At 40.1% G+C, this 27,432-nt stretch overlaps 1 protein-coding gene across 2 annotated transcripts in view; it reads left to right on the plus strand.

The window, feature by feature from the left end:
* sema3bl (sema domain, immunoglobulin domain (Ig), short basic domain, secreted, (semaphorin) 3bl) overlaps positions 1-27,432 on the plus strand; it is a 64,605-nt gene that overhangs the window by 17,501 nt on the left and 19,672 nt on the right. For both annotated transcript variants that reach the window (XM_082519650.1, XM_082519649.1), the window contains exons 2-10: positions 1,342-1,502; positions 6,972-7,034; positions 13,651-13,770; positions 22,539-22,629; positions 24,619-24,735; positions 24,923-25,065; positions 26,723-26,837; positions 26,967-27,036; positions 27,159-27,303. In XM_082519650.1, coding sequence (XP_082375776.1) covers positions 1,342-1,502; positions 6,972-7,034; positions 13,651-13,770; positions 22,539-22,629; positions 24,619-24,735; positions 24,923-25,065; positions 26,723-26,837; positions 26,967-27,036; positions 27,159-27,303 — 1,025 coding nt within the window. The remainder of the gene's footprint in view (positions 1-1,341; positions 1,503-6,971; positions 7,035-13,650; positions 13,771-22,538; positions 22,630-24,618; positions 24,736-24,922; positions 25,066-26,722; positions 26,838-26,966; positions 27,037-27,158; positions 27,304-27,432) is intronic.

A 27,432-nucleotide genomic window follows, 5' to 3' on the forward strand; every position in this document is an offset into this window, starting at 1 on the left:
TCTTCAATGTCTGCATTCCTTCTCTTACCAATTATTTCTTTCTTTCTCTAACTTTGTCTAACTTCCTCTCTCCCTAACTTATAGTGCTATTGCTTGGCAATATTCTCATTAATCAGCCAAACTTTTGGCTGTTCAGCAAAGACACAGGATGAAATGAATGTCAATATCAGTGGAAACCTCTTTGGAAGGCCTTTATGAGAGTGTGAGCTAAAACAAATAAATGGTGGATAAGTGATGAAATAATACCTGAGAAAGTAAAGCATACTTGCAGCACTGCTGAAAAGTGTTCATGCTTATGTATGTGGAAAAATGCTGATTTCTTATAAAAACAGCTCCATTGTGTGTACATGGCCCCAGTGATGGACAAGGTATCACTGGTACATAGGACCCTCCTGCCTCACTCAGTCAGTACTCACGCTGAGTGGCGAGTGACTTGGGCTCCCCCTCTCACTCTCTGTGTTTGTGCATGCTAGTCAGTGTGTATTGTGCTGAGTGAAAATGAGGAGAGAAATAACCGATGTGACAGATGAGTGATGAGAGACAAACGAAAAGTCGATTCAGCCCGAGCTGACTCCTCCGCTGAGAGTCTGACATACCAGCGACGTGTTCACACACACACACACACACACACACACACACACACACACACACACACACACACACACACACACACACACACACACATTTCTCTCCTCATTTTCATACCTAGACAGAAAGAAAGTAAGGTGGCGGGGGCGATAAAGATGAACAGAAACAAAGAAAAAGTGGGAAAAAATAAGACGTGTTTGGGTGAGAGAGTAGAAGATGTCAAAGTTGTCAGAGACTTCCAGGCAGTTGGGTTTTGTGTTTGGTTTTTGTGGCGTATACGTGCATCAATATGCAGTGTATGTGTGTGTGAAGAGAAGACACCCTGTGTCTAGCTGAACTCGAGTTCACCTCAGTCTGCACCTAGCCTGCAGAGTTATTGCAAGAACCTCTTTGAAGCTGCTGCCAAATCGCTCCATATTCGTTACCATGGTACTTTTACTTTTAGTATCATGAATTTCTGCAGTACTGCATCATGTTAATATTTAACATTTCCTCTTATTGTTTTAGTGCTGTGTTTTAACTACAAGAACTACTTCAGTGAAGTAATTTGATTTCAGTGAAATGAATTGACACTAAAGTTTTGAATCCCATACAAAATACAGCAAATATAATGCAAAAAGTGCATTTTTTCAGAATGCACAATAGCAGGGTCGTGACAATAGCGCACCCAAAAATATTACAGCCTTTGTTCTATTTTTTAGTCTGCACTCCTCCATGTTTTCTGCTGTCACTAATGCCTTGCTCTCTTTGCAGACCTGCTGTCCACCAACAGGTCATCCATCTTCAGCGGTCACCATGGCCACCTCTCTGTTACCGCTGTCTTCCTGGATGAATACCGTGACCGTTTATTCCTGGGCGGGAAAGACGTCCTGTACTCTCTCACGCTGGGACCTGTTAGCAGTGAATCGAAAGAGGTAAAAATGATGTGTTTTATATATTTTTTCTGAGTATGCAGAGCTCTGCTTCGATGATTGATGCACAGTAAAAGTTTTTTTTACTGCACAGTCTACATTTGTCATTTTATTTTGATTTAGGTTGTGGACACTGTGCTTCAAGTGGTTTCACCCTGTAGAAAGATGATTTATGACTTGAAGAGACAGATGGAGGATTTAACATTTTATCAGAATTCCTTCCTTGTAGAACATCTGTTTAAGTGTTCTGTTACAAATCAGCTACAAATATGGCAACAGACATTTCATTTAATATTACTGGTATTGCATCAAACTGAAAAGTCTTCCTCCCATCACCCTCAACTCAGTGAGCCTGATTCCACTGGAGTTTTCTTCCTGTTAAAAGGGAGTTCTTTCTTCCCACTGTTGCTAAAGTGCTTATAGGGAGTCATATGATTATTGGGGTTTTCGCTGTTTTCTTTACTTTTACATTACCTTTTGCACTTCTTGTGTTATAAACAGGTATCCTCTAAACTACACTTCATTTCTACCCTTCCCAGTAAAGGAACACCTGTAAAAATGCAGCTACCCATAAATCAAACATCGTATTTCTGTCTGCTTTGCTTTTAATTTCAGCACCGGTTTGTCATTAAGGTTTGTTAAACACTGTAACAGCAAAGAGAATTGAAAGGTAAATTATAAACCAGGAACCTCACTGCAGATTTATCACAGACTGAGAGTCTGACCAAAACAAAAAGAAGAGATGTTCTATTGCCTTTATCATAATTAAAATTGAAAATTTATCTTTTTTTATATTAAAAGAAAGTATCTAATTCACAGTCTAGATTAAGTTGAGAACAATCACTGATTAGTTTAAGTCAAAAAGACTGAATATGTTAAAAATTATTGAAAAAAAATGCATTTCATACTAGAGTGTAATCTAGGTTTTATTAGTATTTATGCTCTGGAACAGTAAATCCATATGGGGTTTTGCTGTGATTTGTGAACTTACAGAGTTATTATACCTTTCAGCTGCATCCTATAAGGTTTCAGACAGTTTTTATTAGAAGAATTTGTCATCAGGGAAATGTGTGAGTTTAGGTTCAAACAGGATATAATTTCATCTAACTGTGTTACTTTGGAGCAAGAATGTACTGCAAATTTGCATCAATATTTAAATTTCCACTAGGATGTCCAGTTTACTCTGTGTTCCATTAAACTGGTTTCTAGTACATAGTGAACAAAAACAACCCTTTCAAACCAAAGTCCCCGGTGTGCTACAGCACTTAGCTAAGAACAGCGGTGCGTGTACATGGGTCAGAGAGACTGATGACATGAAGTGAATGGGTGAATGGGGAATTTAAGTACGCAGGAAGCCAGATGTCGCTCACCGTATCTACCTCTTAATTTTCCATCCCTCTCTCGCATTCTCTCACAGCTCTCTGTCTTGGCTCGTGATCACACACGGTGTTTGCCGACAAAGTGCGCTGTGAGCGGTGTGAGGTTTAACAACCATGTTTCTAAAGGAGCCGGCCATTGTGAGTTCAGTAAAAGAAATTTTTACAAGATTAAGGACATCTGCCAAATCATCCATAAACCAGCACTCGAAGAAAGAAATTTTGTTTAACTTCAACTTTAGTTTGTCCTCACATGAGGGAGCATCGCTAAGAGAAAGTATGCCTAACTCCAGAAGCACAGCATGTCCCACAGCTTATCCCTTTTTACAACATGATTTTACATCATGCTGTAAAATCACATCCTTCTTAGTTTAGCTAGTCAGTTTAATATGCACCCCTTTCTCATTTAACCTGCCAAATGTTTCCCTCAGCATGCATGAGTGTGCAAAGATCTTCCCAAATATGGTGAAAAAATCCAAAAGTTACAATTAAAAGTTTGGTCTGAATCTTACAAATTTTACTTAAATGTGAGAAGAACTCAGTCAACTGCTCCAACAACGAGATTCAAAGAGAGCTATTAGCTGAAACTTGCCGTCTTTCAGCACAGTGTACAGTATTTTCTTAAATCTAAAGTATCCTGGACAAGTGGAGGACCAAAAAAGATCTACAGCAGATGAACGGTATGAAAGTCACGCCCTTAACAAAAAGGGAAAAAAATACCTCCAAGGACCTGAAACAGAATATGGGAGCTATGTCTGGCCCATCTGGTGGTCCATCTACTGTTTACTTAAGCTTCATCAGACATGGTCTCAGTGGAAGGGTGGCTGTCAAGAAGTCATTCTTAAGGAAGGGAAACTGGGAGAAAAGGCTGAGGTATGCCAAACTACACAACAGGCAGATTGAAAATCAGTGCCAACAGGTCTTATAGAGCGATGAATCCAAATTTGAACGTTTTCGTTCAAGTCATCCTCAGTCGGAGGTCAGGAAAGAGGTACAACAGTAAGTGTCTATAACCATCTGTAAAACACTGTGAAGGCTCTGGCATGGTTTGGGGCTCCATTTCAGTGATTTTGGAGATCTTATCAAAATTGATGGAAATATTAAAACAGAAAAGTGGCATCAGAGTTTGATCCACCATGCAAAACCATTGGGAAACACATTGCCAATGCAGTAAAAGCATACCTGGATAGAAAAACACACAGTGGAACACTACCAGTTAAGGGCCTCCCCAGAGCCCGGACCTCAACAGTGTTGAAGCAGTGTGGGATCATCTTGACAAAGAACAGAACAAAAAGCAGAAACATCCAAAGAAGAGCTTTGAAACTATTCATGAAGACTACCTAAAGAAATTACAAGGAAGACTTTTTCATAGTACTGCATATTGTAGCTTTTCAACTTAATCTTTGCCCATAAAAGTCTACAGTATATATCTGTTATATAATCCCAGTTTGGTGCCCTCTATAAATCTGACCAGCAGTGCAGTAATGCAGGGTGATTTAATTCTAAACTCAAGGCTTTAGTCGAATAAAAATCAGATGGCATTAACTCGGTCCATGTTGCATGTGTCAGCCCAGAACTGGCTCCACTACGGTTTGAATCACATCAGGAAAGTGGAAAAATTTCTGTAATGATAATTACCAAGGGAAAACTAAAACAAATAATGATTTAGTACATCTAAATGTTTCACGTGATCGAATAAATATTCCACTTGCTCCATGCGAAAAGATAAACACGTTTGATTGGTATTTGATATCCCGTCTTTGAAAAATGTATATGAAATCTTCACTCTTGCTTTTCTGGCTTGAAAATGTGGCTGGCTGTCAAAAACATTGTTTTTCAGCAAGTTTAGACAACTGGTTTACTTTGCAGAGTTTTTGGTTACACACTACAGTGTATATTGTGTGTTTCCTTGGAGATTGTGGAGATGGCATCTAACCCAAAGAGTGATCTCTTTGGCCTGAAAAGAGCACAGCGTAAAACGTGATGTGTTGATAAAAGTGGTGGTTGTGTTGACATTTAAATCAGTATTTAAATCTTCTTAGAGAGACGATTTAAATACTGAGCAGGTTTTAAAGGACTCGTAATGTTTTCTTTTAGTATTTAAATCAAGTTTCCATTTACATCTTGCCTTGGCTCTGTGTTGCTATGCAGAGATGTCAGATTATTTTGTGCATAAATGCAAAAAAAAGCTACATACAGCACATAAAACGTGTTGTGTTTGATGAATAAAACAATAAAATGCATACATCTGGCATTCATGGTCTCAAAATTAAGGAGCACTTTAAGACCCTCTTGACTGTGTATATATTAAAAAATGTTGAAACAGACCATAATCAAGCCAAACTTTAGCCTGATCCACAGAATACATTGTTTCCAGTTGATTTCTACCATTGCAAGCCAGCTTGTGGAGTTGTAAATGACAAATGAATCAGCAATAGTGTCCATTTCATACTAAGATTTGTCTCCAATACATTTTTGATTAGGAAGCTGGAAAAGAATTGGATGAAGCGTGTCACCACTCACACGGCTGTGGTGAGAATTCATGTTTCTGCTCAACTAAACAGTTTCCATCTACGTTCAGCTGCAGTGTACACACTGGCTGGATTTGTTTAAACTAAATGAAGCACACAGGAGGTAGTTGGGATGGACGGCTAGTTTACAAAGCGCTAAACCTTCATCTAGGAGACCAAAAGGCTTTCTTTATGGATCCCAGTGCTAAACAATGTGCATCAATTTAGTTTTTCATTATGATAAACATCCATCAACATAATGCTCTTTGATAACAGTGACTTTCGCAGTGGCACTCAGTGCATGTGCACATGCTGTTCATCCACGCGCTGAGCGCAATCAGACATGGTGAAGCAAGTCGGGACCATTTGTTTTCCCCTCCGGTTGCTAACATCCCGCTAAGGCAGTTTCCTGTTAGATCAGACAAAGACTTATTGTCTCAGAGAAACTCGTGGTAGTACACAAACACTATGACTTTACACACCCCACTGAAGCTCAGCTCAAACCGACTTGGGCTTTTCTCTTCAGTGGCAGTGTGAAAACTAGCCCCATTGTTTAAAGTCCAAATTTTACCTCATGCTTCTCTGAGATTCACCTCATTGGATTATCCAATTTGCAGACTGAGAGGAAGACTCTGGGAGTTTCCTAATCTATGCTGTGAGAACTTGTGTTTTATTATAGCTCCAGATGGTGTTGAAATGATGCTCTTAAGGTGGCTGAACACTTTTCTCCCTGCTTATCTATAGCCAGAAATCTAATTTCCTGTCTTGGCACAGAAAAAGAAAGTCTTGAAATCTTTCAGACATCTGTGTAGTATGTTAGTGTAGCCTATGTACAGTACATGCAAGATTTGCTCTTCGGACCAAGCGAATGGAAAATTTCAACCAAAAGACTTACATTGTGGTCTAAAGATTGTTCAGCGCTGTGGAAGTAGAGGAGAGGGACAATGACACACAGAGCATTACATCATTCATCAGAAGCATTTCTTTCCACAAGCCTTTGGCCTTGCATCGTCACTAAGAAGACATTGCTGTTGATCATTATAAATGCGTTTGTTTTACTGTGAGGGCCTCAAAAGGACCTTCTTTCACTGTCATATCAAAAACTTGGGGAAAATTCAAACCAAATCATCTGCGTGGCTTGAAAGAAAAACTTTATATAGCTCAGTTTTTGATGTTTTTAATTTATTTCTTGTGATAGTTATGATTCAGTGTGTGGCTCTGGCTTCTGGTGTTGGAGTGGAAAGTACATTTTTGCCTTGTCACACACAGGGTTTCAGCTTTACAAGCCAAAAGTTAACGCCTAACATCTTTGGCTGCCCACTGGAAAGCCTTGTTTCATCATTTGTGGATGAGCTGTTCTCCTCAATTTGCTTCTAACTGCTACAAAAGTTGAATTTTTGAGGAAGATAATTTGCATTTAACGACTCAATGACTGATATTTCTGTTCTATCCCACCAAAGTCGCTCCAAGAAAAAATGACATTTGGCAGTATGGCTGAGTAAGGCGGTTCTTTGCATTACAGTATTTGATAGTTATGAGGTCATTAATCATCAAACTAATTTTTCTGTGTCCCCGTTTTCTCATAGATCTTCTGGCCTCCATTACCTGGCAACAGAGAAGACTGCATTCAGACAGGGAAGGACCCACAGGTAGCTTTTTAACATTGTTAATATCTGCTTGTTTTAACATGGCTATTTTAATTTTCATTGCAATATGGTGATTTAATGGCAAACTTATTTTTTGTCAAAATGAGCGCTTCAAAAGGCACGACTACATCCAGTGTTTTTTCTGTCTCCTTTGTTTCCACTTTTGTTCTTCAAATGGACACTTGGGGGCGTCTCTGTTGCCTGGCTGGCTTTAAATGGGTGTTGTCAGTTTGGCTACGTCCATCAGCGTGGTTCAAACATACCCAAAGAGCTAGAGTTTAGAGCATTCATGGTCTTGACACTTTCATGCCCAGTCCTGCCTCACCTTCCCTTTAATTCCTCTCACGTTTCCATTCTTCAGGGATTACCTGACCTGTGCACGTCTTCCAAGCTGCTGGTTATTCCCTATAAAGTTTTGATGTCCACCTTTAGAGTCTTATCCTTGTTTCCAGAAACTTGGACTCTGACTGTGCATTGCTGCCAAAAATCTCATCAGAACCTCTCCATAAATGTGCCTGAGTTGGCTCATGGTGCTCAGAAGCTCTTTATTCAATAAACTGCCTCCACTATGACAGAGGGATGGCTCTCTCCAGCTTCCCAAGTTTGACTTTAGGCTCCAAATGATTCTGAAGGCTCACGATCCAAATCCTGCATTCAGAGTTCAGTTGGGTTTACATTTTGTTTAGTTTAAAACAAGATTTTATTAGGTTTGAAAACTAGGATGCAAAATATTTACAATGCTTTTCATTAACAGCAGTCCTCAAATGGTGTGTTATGAAGGGAGGAGCAGAGCGTTCCTCTAGGGCTACTAAGTGTGCAGTAAATGGGATAGCTTGACAGTTTGGTGCCATGTTGTGTTGTGCTGACACTGCAGTTTCCTGCCTTAAGGCAAGTCATATTTTGCCTTAAAAGATAGTAAACTATTAAAAGTAAGCATTTTAATGAGTTAGGAACCAAACAAGTTTCTCTGTATTGAAGTCTACATCAGAGGGAAGTTGAGGGAAAAGATTTTTGTTGTTCATTAGAGCTCTTAATAAAGACTTCAGTGAAGGATGCCAGGGAAGTAGGAATATAGAGAGGTAGGAGGAGAAGGAGGAGGGAAAAACATAGTGATTTACTATCTGGGCGCTGACACAGAAGCCCAAAGCTGGAAGGACATTTCTCATCCACATATATGTGTTTAAACCTATAGTCAACTACCTACAGTCAAGGAAATGTGGCACTCGGGTTTAACATTGGGTTTAAAAATGAAAACATATCAGTATGTTATTAATATTAGGAAAATGTCCATTATGAAATCTATTTATTTTGAAAATGATCCTAAACTAAAGCATTATTGCATAAATATAAACATGAAATATGTGACTGAATGTAACACATCTTTAATAAGAAGAGTCAATAAATTTTAACATAGAAAAATGGGATCTCCACAGTCCACAGACATGCAGTTCAAAGGGTTAGATTAGCTGGTGATTTTAGATTGTTCACATTGTGACTGTGAGTGTGAACAGTTGTCTGTCTCTCCGTGTTTCTGCTCAACTAAACATTTGATTTTTTTAGAGAGCGATTAACTCTTTTTTCAAATTGAAAGGAAGGAAGTCATAAGTTACGATGATAGAAGTCATAAACTGGTTTCAGAGCTGATCCTGGCAAAGTTTATTGGATTTAAAAATCTGACTGGCAGCAGGACACATGAGCTGCTAACAATCATCTTTAAATACAAAAGAAAAATGATGACAGAGGAAATTAACAATAATATATCAAACTGAATTTGATTGAAATAAAGAAAAGATTATTTCAAGCAAGAAAGCTTATTATCCAAATGGCATCATGTCATAAGTTCTAAGCAACTTTAGATCAACTCAGTGCTTTTTTGGAAGGAAGGATGTAAGGAAGTAGGAAAGAAAGGACTGGAGGAAGGAAGGAGGCAAGTTTATTAGAGTGTGGTTGATTTAATGAGACATCGTTGCATTTGGTTCCAGTTGGAGAAGCAAATGGTACTGTTGGTTAACACACACACTCAGACACACACAAACACACAAACACACGCCAAAATGAACACATAGTGTAAGAGTTATAAAAGCACAGCAATTTTTGTACCCTTTTGTGCTTATGGCAAGGAGTTTGACAGCCCCTCCATCTGGAAGTGGTTAGATATTATGTGTGTGTCTGTAAGTATGTGTAGTCTCTGTGTTTGAAGTGGCAGGTGTGTCATGGGTGTCTTATATCACCTTTATTAGGTGTTTCCTCTACAGGCCGCTCATACGGTGCTGGATGTGTGTGCGCTACTGTACTCTCTTTAGTGGAGAAGTGATGTCACGATCCATTATTACACAGGTCTGAAAACCAGCTGTGTGAAACTTTACCTTACTGGTACCAAAGGAGCCGTATTGATTGTGTGTTTCCCTACACGGGAAATAAATTGAGATATTTGACAGTTTTTGTTAAACTGCACCGCCACCTTTATGCATTCCTTCACATATCTCCTTTACTGTGTGTTTCTGGGCTTTTTTTGGTGTCAAATGAGATGGATTACTGCGGCGTCCTATATAATCTACAAAGCAAAAGACATACACACTGAACACACACACACACAGGCGCATGTGTTACAACTTATACGGTTATTGTCAGAAAGCGATAAAGGTTGAAAGGTGAAAGGTCTTTGGACTTTAGTGTGTGGCTGTTTGGTGATTTAGGGAGAAAGGTCCAATCACACTGAGGAAAATCAGGTTAAAAATACAGTTCATAATTTATAGAGAATGTATTTTAATCTTTGGAATAATCCTTGTTACACAAAGTAAAAAAAGCAATGAAATGCAGTTTTCCTTCTCAGCACATTGCAGTAGAATGAATATCTTCAGCATCCACATCCTGACATCATGACACTGAAACTCGGTGGAAATAAATAAATGTGTTTATCTTATCTCCTTAATGAAAGTCTGTCTCCATACTGTTCTACTGACATGTGCCTACCACCTAAAACATGTTGTTACTGATAGTGTTTCCTCCCAGAATCACAACCTCATGGCCTTCACCACCATTAATCACAGCTCACACAAATAAATACCAGGCAGAAGGGAAGGGAGGCGGACAGCAGCTTCTGCTAAACATGTAGTGTCTTGTTTTAAATTTTCCTCCACTTGCCGCTGGGTTGATGATCAAATCAATTCATCGCTGCCAGGAATTGTCACAGTGTTGTTCCTATGGTGCACAAACAAAGCTTTCCAGGGATTAAATCACTGAGATCAAGAACACGGGTGTTAGGATTGCAAAGTTGACATCTGAGCGTGCATATTTGAAGCATGAATTCTTTATGTAGGCTCCAAAAATCAATTGTGCACTCACTGCTCTGCTTTTTTTCTTTAATGGCAGCCCTGATAGTGTCAGTATTCCAACATTTCTTGTAGAAAGACCTGATTATGTCAAGATCCCAAGCATAAAGAATTCTGGGTTTTAAAAAATAAATAAACGTTTGATAAATAATGCGCTCAGACTCCCAAGCTATGATAACATCAAAGCCTTTGGCCTCCAGATTGGAGCTTCTGCAAAAGCTCCTCTCGATTGCGTTTCATTGTTTGTGTTAATATAAATCTCAATAAGATGCACCAAATGTCTGTAACTGTTCAGAATGACTTTTAAGTTCTCCAAGAAGCCACAAAGGTCTCCACACAGGAGTTTCGTGTCTTGACTGAGTGCTTTCATTGCTCAATCGAGAAAAGTCGTTTCTTTGAGGATCAAACAGCAACTGAGACCAAAGACTTGAACACACCATTCAGCTGTCCAGCTTTGAACTGCCTGCACAGTGTTTTTGTGTGTCTGTATTTATGTAGGAGGTCCTGTTCACTGTAGCGTTATACATGCGCATATTTGTGTGCATGTGTGTGCGTGCGTGTGCGTGTGTACAAATGTGTTGGTCCTCACTTCCTGTTAGTATTACAGAATAACAGATTTCTTTCTGTTGAACATTGGCTGTTTATACTGGAAACTGCTCTCCATGTCCAAACCTGCCTCTCCCTACCCGGGTCAGTCATCCTCAAACATATTTGGCTGCTGCTGGAGCTTTCTCTGTGGTTTGCTCCATGTTAGCTGTAGCTTTGTGTTCCAAGGACACGGGTAATTAATGGACCAGTGACCGCAAAATTAAATTTCTCCAATCAGCATCTCACTGGTGCCTCAAACTTTCAAGCAGTCCTCCTCAAATGTGATCCCCTCTTCCAAAATGAGGTATTATTGGCAAAAAAATAACCCTGGACGACCACACAGTGCATAACTGACCTTCCAGGATTAAACATAATAGCAAAGTACATGCCACAATAAGCCCAGGAGATACATTTCTGATTGCAATTCTATCTTTTAGTTAGTTTAAACATAGTTGGTCTCCATTCAACTTTCTTTGTTTCTTCAACTTCTGTTTTTTTACTTCAAATTGACTGAAAAATATGTTAAATATAGCAAAATATGTTAAATATAGTATATTGTGCACACTGCAAGTAGGAAGGTAGATGTCAAATAAAACTAAGAAAAGGTTTCTCTTTCCAGTAGCACCCTGCAAATGTTTCACTGTCACTTTGAAATCTTGTACTATTAATGAAAGTAAACTGCTTTACTCCTGTATGATCCAAATTAATAACCTTATTCAGTGGGAAAAGAGGTTTAGTGCTGCAAATTGCAAAGCTCTGCCAGAGATTTGGCAGGGATCTTATTTGCTTATGTTAATGATACTTTTGTCTCAGAGCAAAAGATTAAAAGGTCACTGTCTAAAATGCTGTACATTCTTCTTTCCAAATACCAGGTTACACAAATGTGGTTTCTGTGGGTAATTTCAGATCTTTAAGTGTGGAAGCACTGTTGCTGAGAACACATTTTGGAGGGCGGCAACCTTCTCTTGTTAATTAAAGGTTAATACGAGCACATTACATGCTTTTGTTTTCACCATCTTGCCCTAACCATGACTTTTTATGTGGTAAATTTCAGCCCTGGCCGTTTCTGTTAAACACCACTCCCTTTATTGCCACTTAATCCCAGTAAGCCCACACAGAACTGTGAAACCAAACGTCCCAGAGTGGGAGAGACATATTTCCTCTTTTCAACATTTCAATTCGCTCTTTTCTCAGGGCCACACAGATCTTCAGATGACTGCCCGAGTACAAGCACAGAAACGCAGGAGGGGAAGGTTTCTACTCATTTCCAATAGGCTACGTGGGCTGTGCTGTTTGTCTTCTTACAACCACAAAATTAAATTTACGTCTTAATTTTGTCCCTTTAGAAGACGATTCCAACAGGCTGGAGATAAATTATAAGCAAGTAAAACAACACTAATTTAGGATAAATAACTGAGGGGACGCGGTGTCCGAAAACCTTTAAAAGCTATGCCAAACTGGCTCAATGATATCCCATCATCCTCACTGGAAACAGAATGTTTGAAATCTAGACGCTTGTACATCGAAAAACCAGTAGTACATTTAGATTTGCTGAAAACATTTTTAATATAAATGCGTTTTCTGTTTTTCACTTGCCTGGTTTTGTTTGAAACACAGAAATTATCCAGTGGAGGAGAGTAATATAATGATGTAAACTGTTTCTCTTATTGCAGTGACATGGTTTACATCAGGTCTGCAACGAAGCACTCGGGGAAACGATCAGAGGCGGTTTCAGGTCCAACTGCAGCATCGAGAGGGACAGGGGCCAAATGCACAGCATGGCAGATTTACTCGACACATGCACTTGTAAAAACACAAAGACTAGCAAATGCACACATGTGGAGATCAAGATGGCACACGCAGATAGACACACAACACACAAAAACCTTCACCAACACTCTAGTATCTAACTCTCAGTCAAGCACGCTTATGCAGACACAGACACACACACACTTTAGGCACTGATTGTGCAGATGACTTTGACCTGCGAGTGATCGCTGCCCGATCCTTTCTTTCCTCAGGCTGACACCCGTTTTGTCTGCTGCTTTGTTACACAAAGGAAAGAGGAAGTAGTCATGCCCTCTGCTTCCTCTGCAACTCTGTGTATCATAAAAAGGTCTTAATACTCATTTCCTTAGTCACTACTTCTATTGTTCCTGTCATGTGTCACCAATCTCTGTTTTTAGGACCTTTAACTTGAATTTCTTCTGAATTTCCTTCAGTTACAGACTGCCTGATAAAGCAGGAGCAGCTTCTAGTCTTCCTTTCCGATTTGATCTCTTCCTGATTCTATATTTTTTCTCTTCTCTTTCTTGTTGCTGTTGTCAAAAGTTGAATTTAGATTTATTGCTGAACTCTTCATCTTATCCTCTACATAACCACAAACGTTTTATACCAAACCACCAGAATTATCTACCACATTTTAACACGGGCTCCCAGGATTTTCTTGGGTTTCATGAGTTCCTTTGACCTGAATATGATGAATTTCCTTCTTTATCATCGCTTTGGCGAACATCCAAAAATCACAGATACCACTCCTGGATGGAGGCTATCACATTTCATCTTTCTCAGGGCTCAGGACAACATTTGGTATCAATAAGCTTGTTGGTTTCTCTTTGGTACCCTCAGCTTGTCTGCAGTTTGTTAACATATTTGAAATACAGATTTTTAACCTGACTGTGTGTTTGTGTGCTTTGCAGACAGAGTGTGCCAACTTTGTTCGCCTGCTGCAGCCCTACAATCGTACGCACCTCCTGGCTTGTGGCACTGGTGCCTTCCAGCCCATGTGTGCCTTCATCTATGTCGGGCACAGAGGAGAGGTAAGAAGGGTTTAAGATGGGCTGCGGGTGGTGGTGGTGGTGGCTGTGGGCTGCTACTGCTTCTTATAGAACTCTGGACATCTGCAGATTGTCTTGGGCAGCTGATTATTTGACTGCATCCACCATTCAGCAGAAAATAGAAAAACATGCACTGACTATCAGTTACCTAAATACAGCCACAAACCCCTCAAAACACAGACATGCAAACACATATATCAGCTGGGGTTGCTGATGAAAGCTCTGTGGTGTGCAGCTGTCACGGTTGTGGGAAACTCCTATTTTAGTGTGAACTGCACTCACTCTGCATTTTTGGGAACTGTAAATTATACATGCTTTTTATGCACTGTGTAGTTATTAGCAGTTTGAGCTGCAACTTTAGAAACTCTGAATATATATTTCACATCACAATTTAATAAGAGCCTGACTTCTCACCTCCACATAACTGACCAATCACAGCACTGAATGCTGTAACGCACTCTGGCAGGTTACGCTGAGAACTTTTATTGCTTCTCTCTCTTTTTAAAATACACATACAAAAACACTTTACTGATCGCTAATTTGTTTATATGCACATGCAGCGGGCATGGATCAATATATTTCATTACACTGACCTACATTTCAGCTCTACTTTTTACGTTTTCTTTGACGTCCACTAAAAGTCTTCTGCCTGGGGTGCATACATAGCTGTTGCAATGAAATGTAAAGCCTCAGTGGACGAGTCTGTGGCCACACAAAAATTGGCAGGCATGTGGAGGTCCACCAACCATTTTGCGCACCGTGTGATGATGAAATTTATATCATTTGGACCCAAGAAGACCCCAGCAGACTCACAAGTACAGAAAGTATAATCAAGGCTTAAGTCGGACATATAAAGATACAATTGGCCTGAATTTTCCTGGAAATGACTGTCGATGATGTATATTTTGAGACTGCTGAAAGACAGTAATATACAATCAAACCACCAAGCCAAATAGTAAGAGAGTTCAAAAAGATGGGTGTTACTTTCTGCACACTTTTCCATTGGTCATCAAACATATTGTCCAGTGACTCTTAAAATGTTCATTTGAAATTAATTTGTCAATACTAAGTAAATGAACACTGACTAAAGGCCAGTTAATCAAAAATTTACAGTTGACATGATAATGAAAGGTAGGTGGCCTTACTACTTCTCAGTAGAAAAGCATGGCACCATACAAAAGAAATAGTGTATATGTATGAGATGATACAAGGAACGACTGGGTGGCCTCAAAGCTGTGGAGGAAATCAGTCTAATGGAGCAAATGGGGTTGGTGCCAATGTGGCTTTTCAGAAAAACACAGTTCAGACTGACTGGGGTCTGTGCACAGATCCCTGAGGTTCAATGTTAATTCTCTACAGGCAGCTCTACCATGAGTTTTTCTGCAGGCCACTCAGCCGCAGCATTAAACCCTCTATACATCTTTTCAAATGCACAGGCTGGCTCTCAGATGCTCAGCTGAGTGGAAACCTCTGCAGACTCTCAGACTTGGAGCCACTTAAAGGACAAGAATGTATGAATGGAGCTATTAAGACAGACTCTCTTTAACGGCACTTGAACAGATCCTTGCCCAGTGTGCTGCCCTGTAGGGCCCAGCAGGAGAGGGTCAGTCTTTAGGGAAGGGGGGAGGTGGATGTTGGCAAAGCGCTCTGTTAGGGAAATGAGACAGTGGGATGGGAGAGTGCCAACCTTGTAGAATGTGTGTTGATTTGTGTGTGTGGCTTGTGTGTGCATATAAAGCACAGGAAGTGCATTTTTCCTTTTCTGTTATGGATTTAGGTGCTTGACACAGCGTGTGTTCTCCTTAGCGGTGTCATTTTCTTCCTCCCCCCTGATCTGTCATCCCGAGTGTGGTTTTTGAACTCTGGGTTTTATGGCACATCATGGAAAATGGAATACATATTTCTCTGTTCATGTTAAATAATTTAGCTCAGAGACAATATACTGTGGTCTGCGTGGCTCAAAACTGGGGAAACAAACACTGGAGATAGAAACAGTTCAGCAGAATCCTTGTTAAGGGTTGCGATGCATTTGGTAGCAGAGCAGAAATGTAGGCCACATGTTTTATACTGCAGCCTCCTGGGAAGTGCAGGAGTTTCTGCCCCCAGTGCAACTAAGCAACACACTTGAACTCAGCACTTCTTAGTAAGCGGTTATGGGTTTTTTTTCCTGCAGGAATGATTCAGATAGCCAGTTACGAAACTACAGGGACTGTAGGTGTCATTTTTTTTGTTAAAGTGCATTGAATCATCTGTTGCTATCCAGTTTAAGATGATGAAGGTGGTGCACCTGTCTTTGCAATCATTGCTCCTTCTGTTTTATTTGCCCCACGGGATGCACTTTGTGATAGGATAGTTGTGTTTGCACACGTATGTGTGTCTGCCCAGGTGTGTATTTAATGAGCGGAACAGCCTGCAACAGTCGTATGGATGTCAAAAAACAAATCACTTCTTCTCTCCTAAAATATATCATGACGCCAGCTGCTCTCCAGCTTGCGTGTCTGTCTAAAACCACCACTCAGACTACAAGTGTTTCCTGTCAGGTAGTCAGCGAGTCCGGCTGAATGGACAGCACCAAAGAGAGCCTGTCCATTTATATAACCAATTGTAAACTGGTGGAGAAAACACACCCATTTGAGTGCTTGACCTCTCCCAGGAACTGAGGCGGCAGGCTCTCAGTTCCTGGACTCTGGGTGGGATGACCTTTGACCTCATAGGTGTTTCATCTCAGTTAGGGGGCACATACATACTCTTTCTATCGCTCCAGTGGCACCCCATTCTCTCCCCCTTCTCTTTTTCTTGGTGCCACTTTGTTGCCTGACTGTCAACAATGTTTTACGCAAAAATTTCAACATGTTGTGAGAAAATATTTGATTCATTTTACAACAGCTGGCTCTCAGTGGAATAAAATGCACTGTCAGACAGTGTTTTGACTAAATCTATTAGTATTGGACATGCTGTTATTGCCTTTTGGTGTTAGCCAAGCCCAACTGTATTTCATACTTTTATTCAAAGATGAAAACAAAGAATTGGATTTGGAAACATTCTGGTCAACGATCCCACCAGTGTAACCTCATGATTGGCCGTGTCAGTAATGTTCATATTTCTTGGAGGTCAGGCGTGTCTTAGACAACATTTAAAAACCACTAAAAGCATTTTTAATGCTCATGTGCAATGAGATTAAGTTTCATCGGGCCATTCAAGAAGAACTCGTGTGTCGCGTTCCTTGCTTCAGAAAAATGACCCATGATTTAGTGAATTATCATCAGTTAAGAGCATCATAATCCCCATTAAATGAACCTCTAATTTTTGTCTCAGGTCTGTGTGTCTTTGTCTCCCCCTTCTCTCTCTCCCTTACTCCCCCACACTTAAAGACTAACATAAACTGAAGTCCCCCCCGGTGAGTGACACAGCTTGCCTGGGCAGCGTCATAGATGTGAAAATAAACCAACATGTTACAGTGACGACATAAAGATACAAGACCACACACACACACAGACACGGGCACACACTTATACGCACACATAGAAGCCATCAAAACAAATAACACCAGCTAAAACATAAATATGTGGACAGGGAGACAGAAACACAAGCAAACATTCAAACATAAAAAAGTTCAATGTATATGTGCAGATACAGGGAGTTAAAGCAAGCTTCATTGATCCTGAAGGTCCATTTTTCAGTTAAAGCTGACTTTTACTTAAGATTTGTGTTTTGTGGAGCTTAAAAAAATAAACTTGCTTAGTAAGGAATTTGCTAAATCATTTCCGCTCGCCATCATGGCCTAAAAAGAGTTATTTTTCATGTCCGTTGGGAAAAATAGTAAATGCCTGTCAGTGTAACAGCACTGCAAGTGAACTAAAAAGCTTGAAAGCATGATGAAAAATTGATTCCTTGTAAATCACCTGTTCTAGTCTTCTCATGTGTGTTGCCTTTGGATCAGACTCTTCACTAGAGCTCTTTAAGTGAAAGCTAAATTTACTGCCTGTGCTTTTTCTGCTCATTTTGCCCCATTTGTCTCATTTTAATTGGTAGTTTACATCAACTTTAACTGTAATAATTGCTATAATTGTAGGCAATAGCTCTCGTTCCGTCTATCCTTGTGTCTTTATTTTTTTTTTGCTTTATCTTCCCCGCTTGTCTTCTAATCTCCCTCCATTCTCAGACTGTTTCTCTTTGGCTGACGAATATTCAGTAATTTTCAAAAGCAAATAAAACCAGAAAAGATAAATTCGAAAACAGAAGAGGAATGAAAGGCAACAAAAGATGAAATGGGAGAGTGTGATTCCCATGCTTACTTCCCCCAGAGGGAGAGTTGAATAGTGAGAGAGGAAGCCCAGTCATTATTTGACTGGACAGAGGGGACATAGCCAAGTACAACATGGTGTCACATGAGGTCTGCTAGTTGTCCAAGATGTTTGAAGCGAGACCAAACACTTTTAGACGTTAAGTGTTTTATACAGCTCCGTGTCGCAAAATTTTATCTGATGTTAAATAATAAACCCCGGACAAGTCAAATAAACTTGATGATTCAATGTCCAGGACAGATGATTTTATGTTTTAATGTGGCGTCACTTCTTCAAAACATTTATAACAATCAAGGACAAAATGGGATTTTTTTTTCCTTTGTTTATCTTAATGGGACAGATGATCTAATTCAAACTGAAAGTCAAATTTTTGTTCCTGTCTGTTATTTTTGCATGCAGCCTATTATTTTATTCTTAGGATTAGGATCAGAATGAAAAATCCCAAAGAGACACTATCCATTCATTTAACTGGTGGAGAAAACACACCCATTTGTGTCGTCAACCTGACAAAGAAAGGATTGTAAAAATATGGGAGGTTGAAGGGGTTCAGTCTGAAATGTCTTGTAAAAGTTAAATGATAAGTAACAGTGTAGATGCAGTCACCAACCTAGAAGTTGAATCAAAATTAAAATCCTCCAAAAGGTTTCAACAGCACACAAACACCGTGAACAGGTCCAGTTTAATCACTTTAAGTAGTGTTGAAGCCTGTGAGATGCTAATTGAGACACTTGTCAATGATTGCATCACAGAAAAATGTCACCCATTTCAGAGTCATTACAAAGGCAGAAACTCTCATAACCACTGAAGCCACAGAACAGAAGGAGCTAAGCGACCTGTGTATGCACTGGAAGATACAGAGATCTATACTATATGAAGAAATGACCAAATCCAGTAGTACAGACCTTTTGTTTAAGGCAGGCTGTAACGATCCTTTTTAATGCTGAAAGTTGGACATCTTAACATGTGAGTTTATGGGGGTTTTGGAGCCAGCCTCAAATGGCAAGTAGAGGAACTGCGCTTATTTCAACACTTCATTTTTCAGCTTCAGACGTTGCCCCTTGGTTGTAACCAGTAGTTGGTTTCACATTCCCAACAATAAGAGCAATAGAGTTGTTTTTACTAGACAAGTCGGGCCCTATATTTATGAATGCAACTTTGTCATTCATTGAATTCTGGTTTACTGTAGTTGCTGTCAGCAATGAAAACGCACATATCCATTTTACTGCTAACATTACTCACAAAATATTAGCCCCCTAAGTGGTCAAACCACCAAAACAGCTGGAACAGAAAACACCTGGATATACTGCTAATAGCAAAGTTGTGTTCACTGTCTTGTGAATCCCAGCACCTCATTTATAAGAAGGTGGGTCAGTCTTTAACATTGAATCTGTAGTCTCTCTTTTAGTCCGCTGATTAAGGGTGAACATTGTTTTCAGTATTAGTTTTAATTTAAAGGTTAAATAATCCGCTGGATGGAGGTTAATGAATAAACTAAATAAATGAAGTTTTCCGCATGTTAAATTACACAAATGGAAGTGTGTGCCTGTGTCAGTAGTCACTTGTCTTGCTGGTCTTGTAGCGGGGGTCCGATGTGTTTTGCTTGGCACAGCTGTGTGTAAAGTGGCCTGGATGTTTCTCTCTCCCTGTATCACGGCACTTCTGTGTATTTGTTTTGGCAAAGTATAGGCAAAGTGACTCTGACAGTCTAATCAGCTGAACAGGCAGCTGCGCCATTCCTTTGGATCACAATGAGATAACACAGACGCACACATGCAAACACCCCGAAAGCCGCACCGACTCGTATTTGCTGCACAAGTGCACAGCGGAAAGACTGCATATAGAAATGCAAAACACACACGCACACTCAAACACACACACACACACACACACACACACATATGTGCACACATGTGAGTGAAGAGGTGCCGAAAGGATAAGGATGACTAATGAATGAGCTAAACGACCTGTGCATGCATGAGAGGAGACGAAGAGCAGAAAGCAGCTGGAAATGAGAAAAAATGCAACACAGAAAGAGTCAAAGTGGTGGAGGAAAGGGTTTACTGTATGACATAATGAACTAATTAAACAATACATTTACACAAAAGGTTCTGCTCTTTTGCTATAAAGTTATTGACATATGAAAGTTTTTGAATAAAAATTGTCACGGTGTGGATAAAATCTGGTCAAAATGACAAATGAAGCCCTCATAAATCCCGCTTGTGTAGTACTGGAAGAATTAAAGAGTTCTATTCTCATACAGGGCAAGACATGAATCAGATTACTTTTAACTTCTCCTCGTAATCTAAAAAACTGATGAAGTGTGAATTCTGTGCATATGCCTGCCCTTCAACACCTTTAAAAGTCATTCAAACCAAAAATCTACATGTAGATTAAATGAAAAAGTTTGTGCATTAAATTTGAAGTGTGAAGAAATTTGACGTGTCCGTGATATTTGGCACTTATTACTGCCCGGGTGACACACTGTGTGTGGGCGTATTTGCTGTCCACTGTGTTTCTTACAGTATTTTTATCAAGCCTACTTCAATGTCATCATCTCCCCTGTGATCTCTGCTCAGTCAAAGCCTCGCCCACCTTGTAACAATGCTCCATTGTTTATTACAGGAACAAAGACTGAGACGGACAAAGTTCACTGTAAGGACACTTAAATCAGTAACATGCACTTGCATTAAACCAGAGGTCCTACTGCTGCTCTTGTCACCTTCTATTCCCCTTTTTTTCCCTGGAAGTTGACTGCATTTGGAATTGATCACATGCAGGCGTCTCTGGCAAACACAGACTGGTACACTGGTGTCACTGAAGTGGAAATTCAAAGACAGAAAAACACAAGGCCTTTTGTCCACAATGACCCTTTTTTAAGTGGACACATCACACAATCCAAAGATACAGTATGGCCAGTATTTGTCAGGGGAACTTTACAAAAGGGTAAAGGACAAAGAAGCCTTCTGTGTGAGGCTTTTTTAATTGCTTCCTTACTCCGCTCTGCCAGAGTAAGAAAAGTAGAATTTAAATGCAGTTTCACGTAAAGTGGACGTCAGCAGGGAATGTGAATTTATGTTAACTTGGCAGGCAAGAACTGGATTATAAAACCTAAAATATATTCTTCACCTGGACGCACTGAAGGACGAACCTGTAAAATCATGTCTCCATCCATTTCTATTCAGCATACTCAAATTATACTGCCAGGTTGGGGGGGGGGGGGGGGGGGGGGGAATCACTTTACCTGTGTTTAGCTTTAATTTTGACAAAAGCACAGAAAGGTAAGTGACAGCTATGTAAGTGCGGCTCATTTTCAGCATGTCATGAAACCCCCAAAATCCCATCAAACCCCAGGTCATTTGCATCAAATGTGCTCCATCAGATACCTTGGGGTGTTGTCACGGTGCACACACGATGCTTTGCTTCTGCCTTTTTGGAGACAGGCTTTGATTTTGACTGAATTAACAGACTTTTTAGCCAAACAAAACAAAGGTAAGCAGTAAATCTGTAGTGGGTCAGATAACAACTTGATTTCATCACAAAGTTCAGCCATTGTCCCAACATGCAATATAGAGTGATGTCACATTCATACTTCCTACATTTTTCCAGCACAGACTGTTTTTGGAGTGAGCGAAGGAGCTGATGTGGCTGCAGACTCTTGTCGCCTTGTTTCAGACTATTGTGGGTGGTGCTGAAAACAGCAGTTGCTGTGCAGCAAGATATGCTGCTGTTATGAAAATAAATGAAATAGGAAAGGTTTGAATGAACATGGTGTACGGTTCAGTCTATCATCTGGCCACAGACTCAAAAAACTGTTTATATTTACATGTCATGAATTTGGCTGTATATTTTTGCTTGTTTTTTCCCTGCAGAGTATGTGTTGACTGAGATTTATGATCTCAGGATTGAAGCACTTTTTTTTTATTGTTGACAAAGTTTGTATTTTAAGTCGATTTAATAAGTGTTTTACGGACTCCCCCCCCCCCCCCCCCCCCCCCCCCCCACACACACACACACACACACACACACACTTATTACCCTCCTGGCTCTTCGAAATCCACAGCTCTAAGGAATAATCTGCACTGGGAACAGGGTGGGAAATTTCTCTGAACCCTGGCAACTGCTCTGATCCTGCATTTCCTCTTATCTCAGACAGCGCCGTCAGTCTCAGACAGTCGCCGGGTTCGCTGAAAGGACAAATAAATGTAACACCCGGTGAAACTAAAACCAGCCCATGGTCTCTTTTATTTGTGTCGACAATGGAACAGAGGGGAAGAACAATGGCCTTTCAGTTATTAAAAAATTAACCCTTTATACAAGATCCAATTTGCTCTGCTATGGAGACATACCTGCTGAGCTTTTCCTCAGAATCAGAAAAAATAAACACTGATACATTATATCAGCTATACTTAAGGAATTAAACACTAACTGAGTGTCTTCCTTCCCCAGCACGTGTTCACAATGGACCCTCTAAATGTGGAAAATGGAAGAGGAAGAGTTCCACATGACCCCAGCTTCCCCTTCGCCAGCACCTTCAGTGGTATGTCCCGTATTGTTTGGCCTACATTTCTAAACAGCTTCCTGAGTGGTTTATGAAGCCATATGGCGAGGGCACCCGTTTAAGATTCATTAGATGTTTTGTCGTACAGCAATAACGCTGACATATTCCAAACATTTAAAACACAGACTGCTCTGGCACGTGTCAATTCCCCTTTTCCTTTTCCTGTTTACTGTCTGCCTCTCTGCTGTCAGAGTAAAGGTAAACATGCCAAAAAAGAGAGAGTAGGTTAAAGACCCAGTAGGGGGTGTTCTAGCCGTCATCATTTTCCGTCAAAGGGGTTGCACAACAAAATATCAATTTCATAAGCCTCTGTGGCACAGCTGTTAATTCATTTGCCGCATCTGACTATTTAACCCCCCACCCCCCGGACAAGGTTGAAAAGTTCTGGGTGTTTCTCTCTAAATGTCACGAGGTATTTACTGGGGCTTGTGAAATAACGCTGATTTATGCCAATGACACACAATCCCAGGATCCACTAAGGGTGGAAATATATATAGTGTGTGTGTGCACGTATACATCCCTTTCTGGCTCCACAGCTGGGCGCTTTCAGCATCAGAATTCATCCCTCAGTGCACTGTAATTGGCAGGAAGACCGCAAATTAGAGCCAAATAGTAGTTTGGACATCTGCAGTGATACTGCAGCGGTCACATGCATACAGAAAAAGAGACACAAAAGCATTTGTCATAGAAATAGTAACAGATAAAGACGAAAGCATACTGTACATGCTGGTAGAGGCTCATAATTTGTTAAAGGTTTAGGATTCATCATCAATTTGAATGGTAAAATCTAAAAAATGCAGTCAGCAAATCTCCAGCTCCACTCTGGGTCAGCAAGGATGTGTTTGATGACAGACTGAATTCAGACTCTTGTTACGGGACTGAATTTGACTTTCAGTTTGTCTGCTGGCCTCAGTGATCATTAGTGGTCAAAACCACAAGGTTTTGTTATGCATGTTTTCTTCTTCGCCTTAAAGCTTCTTCTTTTGTGTCCCTAAAGCCATAACCAAATACTGAAAGAAAGAAACAACAAATACACATACAGAGCTTCGACCGACACTCTGCAGCCCTGGATGAGAAAGATAAAGAGAAACAGAGACGCTGAGAATGAAACAATAAAAACCTGATGAAAATCCTCTTCATCAGTTATCAACTCAATGATCTCTCCTCCTCAGTTTTAGGATCTTTTCCCAACATGCGCAAACCTCAATTCCCCACGACCTGTCAGCAAGCATTATGTTGTCCGTGCGTTTATATTTGCACGTTTAATTATGTCTTACCACATAGGTTTGACTGCATGGGTGTCTCGCTGTACGGTAAAGAAGTATCTGTGCATTTCTAATACCATTATCATGGCCAAATAAAATAAGAAGAATTAATTTTCACTTTCCACAAGGTCACATGAGAACAGTCTGTCACCAGATTGAGTTTCTACACCAGCTGGGAAAAATTAAAAACAGTTGTGTTTTTGAAAACAACCCAGCTTCACTATGAAAAACTCACTCTTATAATTCTTCATTATGTGATAGTTGCAGTGGGTTGTTTTATAGGCATTTGGGGTCGCTGTCTTGTCTTGTGACCGATAACCTCCAACAGCTGAGGATTTCCCAAAATATATTGTGAAAAATGTGCTGGAAGAGGGATTTTGTTATTTATCTCCATTTGCAAGAATTTTCAGAGTGGCTGAAAGTTAAAGTTGGTCCACTACTGATGGTCTCAGTGGAGGATGCTTAAGTTTCAAATTACACTCCCTGTGTGTTCTGTGTTGGGTTTGTTCATTTTCTTCTTTCCTGTCCTGCATCTATGTTCTTCATTTAACTAAACCTCAAACTCACCCATTATTTTTGGCTGCCTTTCCTTTTTTATTTACTAATTACCCTCTTTTTACATTCTTGCAACCATTTTCTGTAAACTCTCCTCTTCTCATCATCTTTTTCCCCCTTCTTTTAAACATTTCCTGTCTCTCTGTAGGTGGGGAGCTGTATACAGGACTGACAGCAGATTTCCTGGGAAGAGACTCTGTGATATTCAGAAGTATGGGTGGTCGCTCCACAATGAGGACAGAGACTGACCAGAAACTCCTTCATGGTAATGTTTCACTCTTTCCCGAGCGTTTCTACAATACAAGACAATGTTAAGTCAACAAGAAGTACAAACAAACAACAGCAAGTCTGTTAGAAATATGCAAAATTTTACTATAAAGATGCTGAAATAAATATCAAAGTGATTTACTCATACTCCCACATGCGACTCTTTTCCATCTTCAACCTTGCAGATCCCAAGTTCATTGCAGCCCACCTCATCCCGGATAATGATGACAGAGACAATGATAAGGTGTATTTCTTCTTCACTGAGAAGGCCACAGAGGCTGGAGAAACAGAGGGGGCCATACACACACGAGTTGGACGAGTGTGTGCGGTAAGATGCTCCATAATGCTTTTTATATTTGATGTAAATCTTTCCTTTAAGGTTTAGAATTTAAATTGTAAAAGCCACATCAATTGAGCTCGTTGTGCACAGACCCAGGCTTTTCACTATGTGTGTGTTTATTATTAATCTCTGTCTCTCTTCCACGGTGGGTTTTTGCCCTATCTTCCTCCCCTCACCCTTAACCGGTTGTGGCAGATGGCCGCCACACCTTCAGCCTGGCTTTGCTGGAGGTTTCTTCCTGCTAACAGGGAGTTTTTCCTTCCCACTGTCATCAAGTGCTTGCTCATAGCGGGGACATTTAAATGTTGGGGTTTTCTATTGGTTATTATTGTACGGCCTTTACCTTAAAATATAAAGTGCTTTGTTGATGATATTTTAAGATATCTACAACTACACAAGAAACTGCATTATTAGAGGATTGAGCATTGATAAAATACATATAGCATCATGCATGTCACATCATAATGCCACAGAAAGACAGAGAAACAAAGTTTCATTAACTCAGGAGATCCACAAAAACTGATACTTACATATGCTGAAACACTGAAAGATGGTTTGTTGATAGCTGTGGATGAGAGAAGCCAGATGTTCAGGTGAGCTAGACATGCACTTCCTCGAGGCCATTCAAATATCCTGTCCCCGGAATGAGACATCTGTAGGGATATTTCACTTGAAGATGAGATTGCAAAGGAGCACCAGATGAGTCACGAAAGGTCTCATATTTTGAGTCATTGATAAGCTACAGAAACACTGAGCTAGATACTGTACAGCAAAAAGTTTGACTCAAGGGACTTTCTGAGTGTATGGCCACATACAGATGTCTGCAGAATTAATTTTCCAGGACAGAAGGTAATGGTTTTATGGGTTTATCCTCCTATTATGTCAGTCATAAACTACCTTGTGGAAAAGACAAATTTCTTTTGGGGCGATCAAATATTTACTTTCCCCAAGGTTGATCGTGAAATTTAGAAGTATATGAAATGTTTCTCCTTCCAAAATGCACACAGCTGTCAGATTTCCCAACAATGATCTCCATCTGCCCTACACGCTCCGTAACATTCTTTCACGCAATGATTTGCCTTATAAACCCATGTCTGTACTGTAACAGCACACGCAAATACAGGCATGCATAAAATATTACACACAAATACACACAAGCACAAAAACACGCACACAGCTGCTGGGGTTTCCATTGATTTTGATAGACTGTGTCAGTAAAGTTTGGATAAACCACTCAGGCAAAAACCCACTTAAACTTTCACCATCTAACTTTCTTTCTCCTTGTGTTCACCTTTTTCCATCTTTATTTTTTTCTTCCTCATACAAGTAGTATTTCCTTGTCAGGCCTCCAATTCTTTCCAAGACAAATGTCATCCACACTCCTATACTGATTTTTGCCAAAAAGCTTTTTACCAAAGCTGATCACCATTATACGCATTCACACATACACATAAACTGAAGAACTATGAGTAGATCTCTTGCTTGAAAATCCTTATTCGACGCTGAAGCTGAAACTCAGCACTTTCATCATCTTTCACTTCACATCCAGTGAGGTGGTGTAAAGAGCCAAAACAATGAATGATTTGTGTTTGGAAATAAATACGCAGCTGTGCTTTATAGATTGATTTTCTGTATCTTGAGCCAGAATGATGTCGGCGGTCAAAGAGTGCTGGTCAATAAGTGGAGCACCTTTATCAAAGCCAGACTTGTCTGTTCTGTACCAGGACCTCATGGAATCGATACTCACTTCAACCAACTTGGTGAGACACATTAAAGCACACACGCACACATAAGAATTTTCATATGATCCTGCACTTGGTTACAGTGTATCATATCTGCACATATTTATACTCCCACGCACACACTGACACTGTCTTTTGATAAAACAGAGGATGTTTTCCTGATGAGGACCAAGGATGAAAGGAACCCAGATGTCTATGCAATTTTTAGCACCATCAGGTAAACACGCATAGAGCTCAGCTTTAAAAATAATGTGCACTCAACATCTGTACGACTCAGTAACATGATTTTTGGATATGTTATATCCCAACACTGTACATTTTACATTCTCTTCTTTACAGTAATGTATTCCAGGGCTTTGCTGTGTGTGTTTACCGCATGACTGATATCAGAGAAGTTTTCAACGGACCTTTTGCACATAAAGAAGGTCCTGACTACCAATGGGGTGCTTATGAAGGCAGGGTTCCTTATCCAAGACCAGGCGTGGTGAGTGATTGCAATCCAAATGTATCATTTTTAACTTTTTTTTTTTTTTTTTGCCTGTCCCGTTTGGCTCTTTTGCCATCAGAATTGTTGTCTAAAGGCAAAGAAAGATGCCCACCGGATTTACTTTAC

The sequence above is a fragment of the Aulonocara stuartgranti genome (assembly GCF_965226115.1).
Source record: "Aulonocara stuartgranti genome assembly, chromosome: 20".
Taxonomy (NCBI): domain Eukaryota; kingdom Metazoa; phylum Chordata; class Actinopteri; order Cichliformes; family Cichlidae; genus Aulonocara; species Aulonocara stuartgranti.